At 48.6% G+C, this 14,362-nt stretch overlaps 1 protein-coding gene across 2 annotated transcripts in view; it reads right to left on the bottom strand.

Annotated features, from left to right (window-relative positions):
* PSD2 (pleckstrin and Sec7 domain containing 2) overlaps positions 1–14,362 on the bottom strand; it is a 48,755-nt gene that overhangs the window by 10,111 nt on the left and 24,282 nt on the right. For both annotated transcript variants that reach the window (XM_054488435.2, XM_054488434.2), the window contains exons 6-8: positions 12,377–12,489; positions 11,580–11,638; positions 507–596 (exon numbers count right to left, since the gene is read on the bottom strand). In XM_054488435.2, the coding sequence (XP_054344410.1) occupies positions 507–596; positions 11,580–11,638; positions 12,377–12,489 (262 nt within the window). The remainder of the gene's footprint in view (positions 1–506; positions 597–11,579; positions 11,639–12,376; positions 12,490–14,362) is intronic.

The following is a 14,362-nucleotide window of genomic DNA, read 5'->3' as shown; positions in this document are numbered from 1 at the left end:
TATAAAAATAATAAAAATAAGCCCATCACCGATCCACCAAAAACCTGCTCCTTTTCCTCAGTGGAGAAATGACCAGACTAGAAAGGCTAGAGTTCCACCCTTCACTTCAGCCTCAAAAGAAAACTGGATTCTCTTAATTCCTGGTGATGTTGAAGGAATGAGGGGGCTTTTCCTTGTGGTGACGATAATGATGTTTGTGGTGAAGGTGGTGGTGGCAGTTGTGGTGGGTGGCAGCTGTGACAGTTCATAGCAGTGTTGATTATTACTGTGACAGTAATGGTGGTAATGGAGTACCAAAAACAAATCTCACAAAGCCTTCCCCTCTGCCTAACTCAGGGAACACAGAACAGCCAAATGTTAAGCTCAGTGGTTTCTAACTTTGTCGTCATGGCCCTGCACCCTGTGTTAAGGGCCTGGAATGCCAGGATTTCACGAGGCAGAGACCTCTCTCCTCTCTACCCATGCAGGGCACAGCTAGTGGGATGGGGACTCTCAGCAGACAGTACCTTCAGCAGGTCTTTGGCAAAGTCTTGGCCATCATTCAGCTGGTCCAAGTTGGCAATGAATTGCTGACAGGACATCTTTTTGCCAATGTTCTGTAATGGAGAAATGGTTCTGCCTAAGAGTAGGGAAGGAGGCTGGTGTGTTCCCCACACACCCTGCCCTGCCCAGCCAGAGGGATGAGGCAGCATTAAGGGCAATAATGAAAATTAAATTGCGTGAATTTTCTTTTGTCTCCAGGAGTTTGCAAAACTCTTTCTCACAGTCAGAACTGTGCTTGATTCTCAAGCATCTTGAGAGGTTGGGCTTCTTCTGCAGCCCAGGTGAAGGAGTTGGGCTAGATGAAGAGTTATAAGAGCTGACATTTGCCAGGTGCCTACTATGTTTCATGTCTTGTGCTTGACATGCATTATCTTATTTCTTTCTCACCCCAAGGAGGAGGTGAGGTGCCTGTTTTTATTATCCCCATTTGACAGGTAAGGAAACTGAGGTACAGGAAGGTGAGGTGACATGCCCATGATCACAAGGCAAGGAAGTGAAAAGGCCAAGTGTGTCTGAAACCAAAGCCCGTGCTCTCACCGCTACTCCATGGTTAACTCTCCCAAGGTCACTCAGTACCAGGACTTGAACCCAGGCCTCTTGGCTTCTGAGCAGAAGCTCTGCATATTCTGCCACAACTGTCTCGCCCTCTCACCTGCACAGAGGGGCAGGAAGCCTTCCAAGACATACGTGAAGTGAGGGAAAGTTTATGGGAGTCAAAAATCAATTGCCACGGACACACATGAGTGCCCCATGCTGAGGTGAGCTGAGCTGAGACAAAGAGAACCCAAGCAGATGGTTTCAAACTCAGAGGTAGAAACAGGCAAAGAACTGGAAATGACTAAATCCCCAAGTTCTGCCTTCTTGTTTTAACCAATGACTAGCAGAGGGGCTCAAACCCTGCAAACCCAACACCTAATATTCATACTTCCAGACTCTCCTTGGAGTCCCCACGTTTGAGAAAACATTGAACAGCACTTCATCTTTGTGAGGATGGAGACTCTTGAATACCAGATACTTATCACTGTAGGATTTTGTGGATTGGGGTTTGCTCTAAAGCAGTGTTTTCCAAGGTTTACCTACAGAACTCTGGTATTCCAGGAGATGGAAATAGGTATTTTCTCAAAAAAAGATTTCATAATAGAACAAGTTTATTTACATGTTTCAGAGTCTTTACCATGCTGATTTGTGCTGGTGTCTCCAAGGAGAGGATTCCATGTCATTTCCCAAGTTTACTGACAGTGACACTATTTTAGCAAAGACACTCTATTAGCATCATGTGGGACATTCACACACCACAGAAATCATTCAGAAAACAATGATGTAAGGCTTTATAAGTAGCTGACAAGCAAGAACTTTCTATGCCTTTTCCAAATAGTTCAGGAGAAAAGATTCTATGTATGCCTTGATACAAGTGTGTTTTGTATTTTTCTGTGTAGATTTACATATATATGTGTGTGTACATATATAAGTATATAGCCGTGTGTGTACATTTGCAATACAGGATTATGAGGGCAATGTTGGTAAGACTGTCTTTGAGTTCCACACAAACTGAACATTCCCCAGCCATCAGTCAGGAGCACAAAATCAAAAAATAACATGGCAAGATTTCTGATCTGAGCAATATCAGCCTATCTTCTTGTGGGTGAACCTTCCCAGCAGCATTGGAGGCTTTACAAAAGCAGTGAAGGCTTCCAGGGTGAGGATCCTGCAGGGAGTGTGGAGAGGTGACCCCAGAAAGAGCAGCATTCCTCCCCGAAGCACCTGCTCCTTCCCAGCAGTGGCCAGGGGCTGAGTGGCTAAGTGGCCTCTTAGGATTGGAGAAACGAGATTGGAGTTCAGGGTCCACCAAGGTCAAGGGTCCTGGGAAACACCCCAGTCACACTTCAACATAAAAGTTGAAATTAAGAAAGAAAATACTAAAAGAAGAAAAAGTATCCCAGATGGAAATGTGGAGAAGCAGAAATGAATGAAATAACAAAAAGAATTGGTAACTCTAAATGGAAATTTACTATGTAGAGCAACAATAAAGTTTCCCAGGGAATAAAATATAGACAGATATAATAGTTAAAAGCATGAAAACAGGAGTATGTAAGTTAAGAGAGCAGTAAATGGAACTAAAGTGTTTCAAGGTATTTCATTGCCCAGGAAGTGGTACAAGTACTTTATAAGTTGAGAATGCAAATTGCCAACCATAGAAGGAATTCCGAAAGAATGCACAACTAACAAGCTAACAGAGCAGGGAAATTGAATTCTAAAAAATACTTAATCCAAAAGTAGGCAAAAGAAGAAAAAAAAGAAACAGAACAGAGGAGTCAAAGAGAAAACAGTCACTTGATATACTTAAACTCAAATATATCATAATTCATTAAATGTTCAAATTAACATTATTACCAAATTTTATTTTTAAGTATATGATACAAGACATATGACTTAAATATAAAAGAACAGAAATCTTTGAAAGAAAAAGTCAGAAAAAGATGTACCACATAAACACTAAAAAAAGAACTCCAGTATAGCTACACTAACATCTGACAAAATAGATTTGAAGGCAAGAAGCATTACTAGACATAAAGAAGGACATGTTCATAGTGATAAAAGGGTCAATCTGCCAGAAGATATAATCATCCTAAATCTGTATACATCTAGTAACATATCTTCAAAATATACAAGACAAAAATTGACAAAACCAAAAGAAGACATATTCACAATCTTGGCTGGAGATTTTAACACTGCTCTCTTAGTAACAGGAAGAACAAGCAGACAAAAAGTTGGCAAGAATTCTATGCCAAAAAATTAGATAACCCAGATGAAATGGACAAATTCTTAGAAATACACAAGCTACTAAAACTGGCTCAAGAAGAAATAGAAAATCTGAATAGACCTATAATAAGTAAAGAGATTGAATCAATAATTAAAAAAAAAAAAAAAGCAAGTCCAGGTGTGGTGGCTCACACCTGTAATCCCAGCACTTTCGGAAGCCAAGGTGGGAGGATCACTTGAGCACAGGAGTTTGAGGCCAGTCTGGGCAACGTAGGGAGACCTTGTCTCTAAAAAAAAAAAGAAGAAAGAAAGAAAGAGCAATAAAGAAAGAAAGAGAAAGAAAGAGAGAGAGAAAGAAAGAAAGAAAGAAAGAAAGAGAAAGAAAGAAAGGAAGGAAGGAAGGAAGGAAGGAAGGAAGGAAGGAAAGAAAGAAAGAAAGAAAGAAAGAAAGAAAGAAAGAAAGAAAGAAAGAAAAAAAGAAAGAAAGAAAGAAAGAAAGAAAGAAAGAAAGAGAAAGAAAGAAAGGGAAAGAAAGAAAGAAAGAGAAGGAAGGAAGGAAGAAAGAAAGAAAATTAGCTGGGCATGGTGGCACATGCTTGTGGTCCCAGCTACTCAGGAGGCTGAGGTGAGAGGATTGCTTGAGCCCAGGAGGTTGAGGCTGCAGTGAGCCAGGATCACACCACTACACTCCAGCCTGGGCAACAGAGAGACGCTGTCTCAAAAGGAAAAAAAAAAAAAAGAACACTATCAAGAGATGAAAAACAACCCACAGAGTGAGAAAAAAATATTTGTAAATCAAGTATCTACTAAGGGTCTAGTATCAAGGATATATAAAGAACTCTAAGAATACAACAACAAAAGACAAACAACCTAATTTTAAAATGAATGAAGAACCTGAATAGACATTTCTCCAAAGAAAATATACAAATGGCCAAAAAGTATATGAAAAAGTGCTCAACATCACTAATCGTTAGATAAACACAAATCCAAACCACAATGAGATACCACTTCACATCCACTAGGATGGCTATCTTTTTTTTTTTTTTTTCCAAAAAAAAGAAAAGGGTTGGTGAAGACGTAAAGAAATTAGAACACCCCTGCACGTTGGTGGTGGAAATGTAAAATGGTTCAGCCACTATGGAAAACAGTTGGGCACTTCCTCAAAAAGTTAAATGTAGAATTATCCTATGACCCAGCAAGTCAATCCTAGGTATATACCCCCATTATATGAAAACAGATATTCAGACAAAAACTTGTACACGAATGTTCATAACAGCGCTATTCACAATCACCAAAAGATGGAAACGACCCAAATATCCATCAAGAGATGAACAGATAAACAAAATGTGGCATATCCATACAATGGAATATTATTCAGCCATAAAAAATGAACTACTAATACATGCTATGACATGAATGAACCTTGAAAACATGCTAAACGAAAGACGCCAGTCACAACAGGCCACATATTGTGTGATCCCACTCACATGAAATATCTACAATAGACGAATTCACAGAGACAGAAAGCAAAACAGCATTAGCCAGGGGCCAGGTGGAGGAGGAAATGGGGTATGACTGCTGATGGGTATGGGGTTTCCTTTTGGTGTGATGAAGATGTTCAGAAACTAGACAGTGGCAAGGATTGCACACCATTGTGAATGTACTTAGTGCCACTAAATTGTAAGCTTTAAAATAGTTAAAATGGTAAGTTTCATAACAAGAAAATAAATCACTAAGAATATACATGATTTTTACAACACATATAGGCACCTTATTGGCACATATAGACCATTGTAACCAACAACCACAGAATATATTCTTTTCAAGTCCACACGAAACATTCACTAGAATTGATCTGTCTCAGGACGAAAAAGCAAGACTCATGCAAAGAAGTGAAATTATACTGGGTATCTGCTTTAAAATATAATACTTATAATGACAACCAGGCAAAAAGAAATGCACCCAGATCATCCCAAAGCCCAAGGGAGGTCCATGATTTGGGGCCTCTGAATTCCCAGTTCCGCCCCTCCCTCCCACCCCATTTGGATCTAGAGGGCCTCCCAGTCTTTCCTGAGCCCTTAGACTTCTTCCCACAGCCTCTGTCTCCGAGCAGAGGAAAGTCACAGGGGGTCCAACCACCGCCCCATCCCAAGGCCTGGACCCTGGCACTCTAGGGCCGGGGTGACCATCTCCTCAAACTCATCTCCTTGCCCAGAGTAGAGGCTAGACGGGTACAGGGTGATGCCCAGGCCATCATCCACATAGTAAAACTGTGTCACTGCCTTTGCCCCACAGGAGCCAGGCCTTTTCCCACAAGTCTGATTTCCATGCACAGCCCTGAGGTCAGAACAATGCTAGCCTGTCTTTAAGGCTCATTTCAGAAGCAGGATGAGGCGGGCCAAGCAGACGTCATCCTTCGGGAGGAGGGGAGGGGCTGATCAAAGGTCCTATGGCAGAAAAACCCTCGCCACTATTTGCAAATCTAGGCTAAACTTTAATTATACTTGGTATTCCCTTAAGGTTATTGTGTGAGGCTCTGTCACCATCTGAGAATGGGCAGACCTCTGCAGACCTCAGGATAGCATCCAAACCCCTGGCCTGTCCCTCCAGCCCTCCGCCATCCAGCCCCAATGCGCCTCGCCAGAAACTCCCGCTGTTGCCACCCTTCAGGCAACACAAGGTTGGAGAGAAATTAAGCTGTTCCTGAAAAACAACTAATCTTTGTTTCAGCTTGAGCTCTCCTGGAATGACTTCTCCCACCCACCCCTCTCTCTCTGTTTGCCTCAACTCTGGTGGTTCTCCCTCCCTTACCCCAGCCTTCAGTTCACTGACCAGTGCCATAGGCTGTGCAACAAAAATACCTCTGGAATTTCTCTCCTGGTCACCGTCTCCAATTCTAACCCACACTGCCATCTTCTCATGGCTGAAGCTTGCAAATCATCATTCCCTGACATCCCCCACTCAGTGCATCCCAGGCTCATTTGCTGACCCGTCATCACCCATCATCACCAGCATTGGCATCATCTCCAAAACCCCCATTTCAAATACAACTCCTGACCCCCATCTCCTGCTCTTCCACCTCCCCCATTCTTTAGAACCCTCGCTCCAACAACCCTTTGATCCTCTGTTGAGATCTGATACAGTTTCACCCTGTGTCCCCACCCAAATCTCATCTCAAATTGTAATCCCCACATGTCAAGGGAGGAAGGTGATTGGATCATGGGGGTGGTTCCCCCACACTGTTCTCATGATAGTGAATGAGTTCTCAGGATATCTGATGGTTTTATAAGGGTTTGGAAGTTCCTCCTACATTCTTCTCTCTCCTGCCACCTCGTGAAGGAGATGCCTGCTTCCCCTTCCGCCATAATTGTAAGTTTCCTGAGGCCTCCCCAGCCATGTGGAACTGTGAGTCAATGAAGCCTCTTTCCTTTACAAATTACCCAGTCTCAGGGAAGTTCTTTATAGCAGTGTGAAAATGGACTAATACAAGATCCAAAGGTCCTCTCTTTCTTTTTTATCCAGTTTAGATTCCAGGCCCCATCAGTAACCACCTCCCTGCAAACATCTCTCTTGCCCCTTTCTGCTTTTGTCATATTTGCCTAGAAAAAGCCCAGCACTGACTAAACCCAACTGATTTCCTATACTGTACCTGTATCCAAGTCCAACCAAATACACTTGCAGGACACACAGCTGTGCTAATTGGTCCCATTTTATGTCTATGACTACAGCCACATGGGCATGGAGACTCCTGACTGCCACAGTTCCTGTGTTTGCTCTCCATCTTCCATGAACATGGCACGGCTTTTCCTTTCCCTTAAGCCTCAAAGTCCCTGTAGTAGACACTGTGGCTCTCTCTCTCCAAAACCCTTTTCCCATTATATATCAGCAATGAGGTGTGGGTGGGGAAGAATGACCCCACCTTCTAGCCCAGGGCTAGGCCCTGGATCACCTCATTCCTCTTGCCACAGAGATTGATTCGGGTAACCTAGGCTTTTTCCAGCTGTCCCGTGGTATTCCCTGGGCCAAAGAGACCGGTTCAGAAAATGGCATATGACCCATCTGGGGCCAACAGTATTTTAAAGCCACTTTCTGGGAGCTTCTGTGGTAGAAGCCTTCCTGACTCCAGCTCCTAAGAAGACACTTCGGGTACCAGCTTTCTCCAGCAAGCAGTGAAGTGTGGCTGTGAGGCCTGGAATTGCTGCATCTATCGGGCCCAAGTAGGGGAAGCCAGGCTTGGGATGAGGCTGACATCACTGTCAGAAGAAAATGACAAGAAATTAGATCACCTCTTAACTGGAGGCAAGGCTGATTCAAATCCACCCTGGACCCTGCCTGACTCTACACTTTTCAAACAGTAAGTAGCTGCCATTTTTAAAGCCAGTGGGTGTTACGTTTTTTGTGACCTTAACTAAACCCATCCTGACTGGTCAGCCCCCTTCCCATCTTCACTCTCAGCTCAGGACCTCATCTCATGCTTCGTGGTAGAAGTAGAACCCATCAGAAGCCCCTCATCTTCTCATTGCCAGAGCTACCAAGCCCACTGCAGCACCTCCACTTTCTGCCTCACTTTCTTATGAACATGGGAGATGGGTCAACATTCCCCACTCACACTTAAGGCCACTTCCCACCTGTGCTCTGCTTTTCATCTCGAGGGAAGCTTCCACTGTCCCTTCTCTCTCCTGCAGTGGCAGCGTCTTGTCTGCTGGGTTGATCCTGGTGGCACACGCACAAGGTTGGGCTGTTTTAACATCAGACTTGACCGCTGGCTCCTGTCAGGCCTCCACGCAAGGCCAAACATCTTAAGAGCTGTCTATGGCCACCACACCCTCACCTCTTGAGATAATCTCACCCACTTCAACTTGGCATCTGTCCTCTCCACTCCACCTAAGGTGATCTTATAAAGGTCTCCAATTATCTTGACCATCCCATCCATGACCACTCCAACCCCAATGGTCACTCTTGTGCCATCACCTTACTTGACATCATGGCAGCCTTTTATACAGTTGGCCACTCACTCCCTTCTCCTCGAAATGCTGTCTTGTCTGGGCTTCAGAGATGCCACACACTCATGAGTTCCCTCCGACCTCCCTGGATGCGTTGCAGTCTCTCCTACTCCTCTGCCTGGCCTCTACATAACACTGAGCCCCAGGACTTGGCCATCAGTGTGTTCTCTCTGCAGGAACATGGCAATCAGCCAGTCCCATAGCTTTGAATTCCACCCCACCTCATCTCTGTCTTCGGCCCACGTGTCTGCACCGGGCCCAGACTCATCCATGTTACTGCCTTCTTGGCCTCCCCGCACTGATGTCCAGAGGCATCTCAAACACAGGTCAAAAGCGGGACTCAAGTCCCCCTCTCCCACTCACCACCACCCCCACACAGAAGTTTCTTCTCCCTCTCAGGAAATGGCACCCCCAGCTAGCCAGATGCCAAAGCAACCCTTGCTCCTCTCTTTCACTGACCAACCCCATCAGCAAGTCCTGTTAGACTCAGTCCTGAAAGGTCTCCCTTGTAAGTCCCTTCTACCCACGCTACCATCATCTCCCACCTGGACGTAAACAAACACCACTATGGAAACAGTTCTGCAGCTCCTCAAAAAATTAAACACAGAACAACCAGATATATGAACCAGCAAATCCACTCCAAGGTAGAAACCCCAAAGAACTGAAAACAGGTATTCAAACGAAAACTTGTGCACGAATGTTCACAGCAGCGCTATTCCCAACAGCCACAAGGTGAAAACCAGCCCTGCTGGCCCCATTGCCTGAAATGCGTGGTCCCAGATCTTTCCATGGCCGGCTCCTGCTGATCCAGGTCTCTGCCCAAACCTTGCAGGCTTTCCCCGACCCCTAGTCCAGACCCATCACACCTTCCTGTGTATGCCCTTCGTGGAGCTGCACAACTTGTAATCGCTTGTTCGCTTCTGTGTTGTCCACCTCCTGTAACTGGTGGGGCTCCCTTTCTTGTCTTGTTCATGGAACACAGAAGCAGGGTTGTTGTTGAGCCTCCAACCTCAAGGCTCCCAGCGCCCCTTCTACACAAAGCCTCCCCAGTTCCTCAACCAGACTGCACCCATCTGAGGAGCATGCCTATAGCCCGATAGCCCCTTACTGCCTCCTGCTCTGACCAGAGTTCTTTTTGTGGGCACTAGCAGGGCCCCTGTTCCTGAGATCCCCACAACCCACCAGGCCTCAGTCCCTGCTTGATGAGTGACAGGGGGAGGGGAGGAGGCAAGGAGAAAAGTGCAAAGCATCAGGTGCTCTGAAGAGCTCCCAGTAACTGCAACCACCAGGCCTTGGGTGCGAGCTTTACTTCACATTCTTTACACACTGGCACTTTATCATGGGGAAACTGAGACACAGTGAAGTAAATAACTTGTCTCAGGCCACACAGCCTTCGTGTGGAGTAACAGAGAACACAGCCTCGGAGCCTGCGCTCCTAATCTCTGAGCAGTACCACGTAAAGAGAGAGACATCTCTACTAAAAATACAAAAAATTAGCCGGGCGTGGTGGCAGGTGCCTGTAGTCCCAGCTACTTGGGAGGCTGAGGCAGGAGAATGGCGTGAACCTGGGAAGCGGAGCTTGCAGTGAACCGAGATCGCGCCACTGCACTCCACCCTGGGCGACAGAGTGAGACTCCGTCTCAAAAAAAAAAAAAAAAAAAAACAAGAGAGAGACGAAAGCCTCAGTGTCTGTCTGCTGCAAACATGAACACTCATCCCAACCCACTTCTAATCTATGAAGTGCTGACATTTCTCTTCAGCTGTGGCATCAATGTGGGACCATGCCAGCTAAGGCCTACTAAGCTCCAGGGTGCTCTTGGGCCAGGGTTCACTACACAGTGGCTGCCGCCCTCCTTAACAGTTCTTAGCCAGAGGGAGGCCCAGCCAGGGGTGGGGACAGGGAGTGAGGGGCCTGTTGAGTGCTCCTTTTAAAGCAGGCCAGCAACACCTGCTCTCTGTCAATAAACAGAGGGCACAGTCTAGGGGAACAGCAGCAGGCTCATGGGCTTTGGCACTGAGTGACATTCATGTGGAATGCGTCTTCTCTCTTGTTCCACACTCAGGTTGCAGGCCCAGGTGGACTTGGCAAAAGCTGTTGCATATTTGCTCTTCCTGACGCAGGCACTGAGGCTCTAGCCCTCCCCAGGCCAGGTGCCCCAGTGCACCCATGAGCCCAGGCTGCCAGCAGACTGGGCCTTCACAATCTTGCCCTACAGGGGCCTGCAGGCTGGGTCTTCCAGCTTGCCCTCTGTTCAATTTTCACAGTAATGAGGAATACTATTGTTCTTTTTACGTAACAATATTTTTCATAATAAAATCTTCACTAGGTGCCAGACCCTGCCCCTTGGTGCCACATATATTATCGCTCTCAGTCCTGCCCATGACACCGCAGGGAGATCATTATTCCCACCTCACAGATGTGGAACCTGAGGCCCAGAGAGGGCCAGTGCTTGCCCAGGATCACACAGCTACCACGTGGAGGGAAGAGTAGAATCTGAAGTTTAGTCTATCCCAGCTCTTTCTTTCACCCCCATATCCCCTGGATTTCCTGGTTAACTTGCTGGCCTGTTGTCCCCATGAGTCACTGAGATATCCCCTACCTAGCAGGGGGCTCCGACCACCGTGGGTGAGCAATGATGGGGCAGTGATTGGGTGGAGCCAGATGGTGATGGCGGACACAGAAGGGCAACGTGGTGATGGGGGCCTCGGCACACAGGGCATGCACACCACTAGCTACACTTACCACCTGCGAGGGCAAGAGAGCCCAGAGAGGGGTCCCGGAGCAGACAGGGGAAAGAAGAAGGAGTTATTGAGCCATGAGAAGTGCTGAGACAGCCTGGGGCCTGGACCAGACACAGCCTCACAGCCTGGGCGTCCCACACCAGTCACTTCACTGCTTGGCCTGGTAGGGGCCGGGGGTTTGGGAGGGGCTGCCCTGGGCATGGTATTTCAATGCAGCTGTATTCAGATCGCGGGACAGGGGCAGAAAGGGCACGTGATCTCTTAGCATGGATGAGGGGCACACATTTGTGGCTCATCTTAAACTCCCGTGACCCAGCTGCTCTCACTGGCATACTTGGGGGTGGGGACTCAGGTGGATCACAGGTGGATGAAACTAGGGTGGGGCCAAATCTAGAAGCCAAGCTGCCCAACCCCCACCGCTTCAAAAAGAAGCCCGGCCACTGAGTGAGAGATCTCAGGAAGGGGCCGGGATCAACACAAGGTGGGTCCCTGAGAGGACATGCGACACCCCCTGCCACCTCCCCAACTCACGTGGCCGTGCAGGTCCGTGTTGAGCAGCATCAGGGCACAGGTGAGCGTGTGGATCCCATCTGAGTCAGAGACGGTGGCATTCTCAGTGCGAGGATCCAACCTCTTCCCACTCCCTGTCTCCTGACGGAACCCGTCAGGAGGCCTTGGACACAGAGGGAGGCCAGCCGCCTGCCAAACTCACCTCAGGGGCCAGGGCCTGTGTGATGCTCCAGGTCTGCCCCAACTGCAGGGCCCAAGTCACTTGCCTGCCCCAGGAGCCTGACCACTCTGGACCCACTCTGGCCCGGACTCCTGCCTCCTGTGGCCAAACTCACCTTGAACCTCAGACCCAAGAATAGCTCTGAGCTCCCAGCCCTGCCCCTGCATTGACCTGTGTCTCTCCCAATAATGGGCCTCGTCCCCTAGTTCCTGGGACTTAGGCCCATCTATTGGGCAAGTCCTGTCCCTAAGAGGACCCCGACCTAGACCCCCACCACACCGGGACAGCCACCACACCAACAGTCAGCACCATGACAGGGACCCACAGAGAAGGGAGAGCCACAGAGCTGAATCCCGACGGTGGAGGGACTTCCAGGCAGTGGGGAGGAGAACAGGGAAGACTGCGCCTTGCTCAGCAGGCAGACTGTGTGCCATAGCTTATTCAATTAGCATTCATTGAGCACCTACTGCATGCCAGAGAGGATAAACCATCTGGGCCTGGCAACAGGACCAAAGTGCCAGGTGGACCAGGATGGGAGGGGACCAGGGCCTGGCTGAGTGGGTGGGGAGGGTCAGGCAGAGTGGGCAAGGGGCCATACCTTCCGAAGTGCTGTCATCAGGGTTGCACTGGCAGTACCGGCGGGAGAAGTGTGTGAGGACCCGCTCACGCTCTTGTGTCTCCCCCATCAGCGGGAAGGCCTTCAAGAATGTTCTAGAAGGCAATTCAAAGCTGCTGAGGGCAGTCTGAGTCCTCACCCAGGATAAGACCACCCCCCACACACACAGCACACACCCACCCTAGGGGGCCAGGGCTCCAGTGCCCCACTCTCTGGGTCTGGATGCTCTCTCCACCCCCAGGAGGCCCTGGCCCCCAGGATGGCCACTCTGGAGTGCTGAGGCCAGAGGGCCTGGTAAGCTTTAGAGTTTCAGTCCTCATTGCCCTCCAGGAACCTTCTGAAATTAGGCAGAGGACAGATGGTGAAGAACAAAGACAGAAGAGCACCTCAGCATCTGCTCTTCTTCAGGGTGGATGCCCACTCCTTGCTCCTTCCCCTACAGCCAGACCCTGTCCATGCCTGCCCTTCAGAATACTCCTCCTCAGTCATCCCCTCTCTTTCATGTGCCACCAGCTGAGCCCCAGGCCCAACCCTGGCCCCCCCAGCTCCTCCCCCACCCCAAGTTTGAGTTGCCACCAAGTCCTGATGGTTTGTTCTTCAACCTCAACCTTAATCCTCCTCTGCTGCCACCACCTTCATTGTGTGCCCAGGACAACGGGGCCACCCCTGCACCCAATCTTCCTCCCTGCTGACACCAAGTTGTCTTTCTAAATACACACATAGGCAGGACTTACTGCTGCTTAAAATCTATCACTGGGCCAGGCGCGGTGGCTCACACCTATAATCCCAGCATTTTGGGAGGCCGAGGTGGGCAGATCACCCAAGGTCAGGAGTTCAAGACCAGCCTGGCCAACATGGTGAAACCCCGTCTCTACTAAAAATACAAAAATTAAGCTACTCAAGATACTCGGGAGGTTGAGGCAAGAGAATCACTTGAACCCAGGAGGCAGAGGTTGCGGTGAGCCAAGGTCGCACCATTGCACTCCAGCCTGGGCGACAGAGGAAGACTCCATCTCAAGAAAAAACAAAAAACAAAAAAACTTCTGGCTCCTTGGCACCCTCAGAATAGCACCAAGGCTCCTCATGTCATGGCCATGTTCACTGCCCGGACTGCCCTCCTGTGCCTCCAACCTCATACCCACCTGCTACACCTTGGACAGAACAGGCATTTCACTATTCAGTGCCTCAGAGCAGGCCAGGCCTCCGGGACACCCTTCCTTCCTCTGCTGGGCAGCTCTGAATCTCCCTCAAGGCCCAATACAAAGGTCATTCCCTTGGGAAGGGAGATTGCAGGCTGAGGCCGTTAGTGTCTCCATCAGTCTTGAGTTCAGGAGATGGTTTGTTCCTAATTTTTGCTATAGTTCATTTCGTTTTGGCCCAGAATGGCTGCAATGCCCACTTTGCTTTACCCTCTCTCATGCCACCTCCTAAGGCACCCTGGGACCTGCAAGCCATGACTTGGCCAGCCCTTATCCTCTGAGGCGCCTCAAGGCATCCAAAACGGCAGAGTACTCTCGAAATCCAATCCCAAGCAACCAACTGCTGCATAATATCACTGCCCTGTCTGACAGCTCGCTGTCCTCCTCTCCTTGTCTCTCTTGCTCCCTGTTCTCTTCTCCCATTTGTCCCCCAGCCTGGCCCCTCCCTCTTCTCACATTCCTCCAGGACTTTCTCAAAACCTCTCCCATTCCAACCTTAGCCTGACTTACCTATGAGCCATCCATCCTAACTCCTACTCCCTAGCCCAAACTCTCCTTCCCTGGACACTCTGCCCCAAGCCCCAACCCAGTGCTGCCACCACCAAACTCTTGGGCTGTCCCTAGGGGCAGCCTCACCACTGTCCACCCTCCCCACATCTTGGCACCAGCAGCCCTTTTACTCTTCCTTCTGTGGAGCCTCTCACACCGACCTTTCCCCTCTGCCCAACCTCATGCTTGTTCTCTCCCACCTAACCCTCTTCAGAAGCCT

Source organism: Pongo pygmaeus, chromosome 4, assembly GCF_028885625.2.
Source record: "Pongo pygmaeus isolate AG05252 chromosome 4, NHGRI_mPonPyg2-v2.0_pri, whole genome shotgun sequence".
In the NCBI taxonomy this organism is placed as follows: Eukaryota; Metazoa; Chordata; class Mammalia; order Primates; family Hominidae; genus Pongo; species Pongo pygmaeus.
The sequence above is the reverse complement of the archived record's forward strand: the minus strand, read 5'-3'. Positions and strand labels throughout refer to the sequence as shown.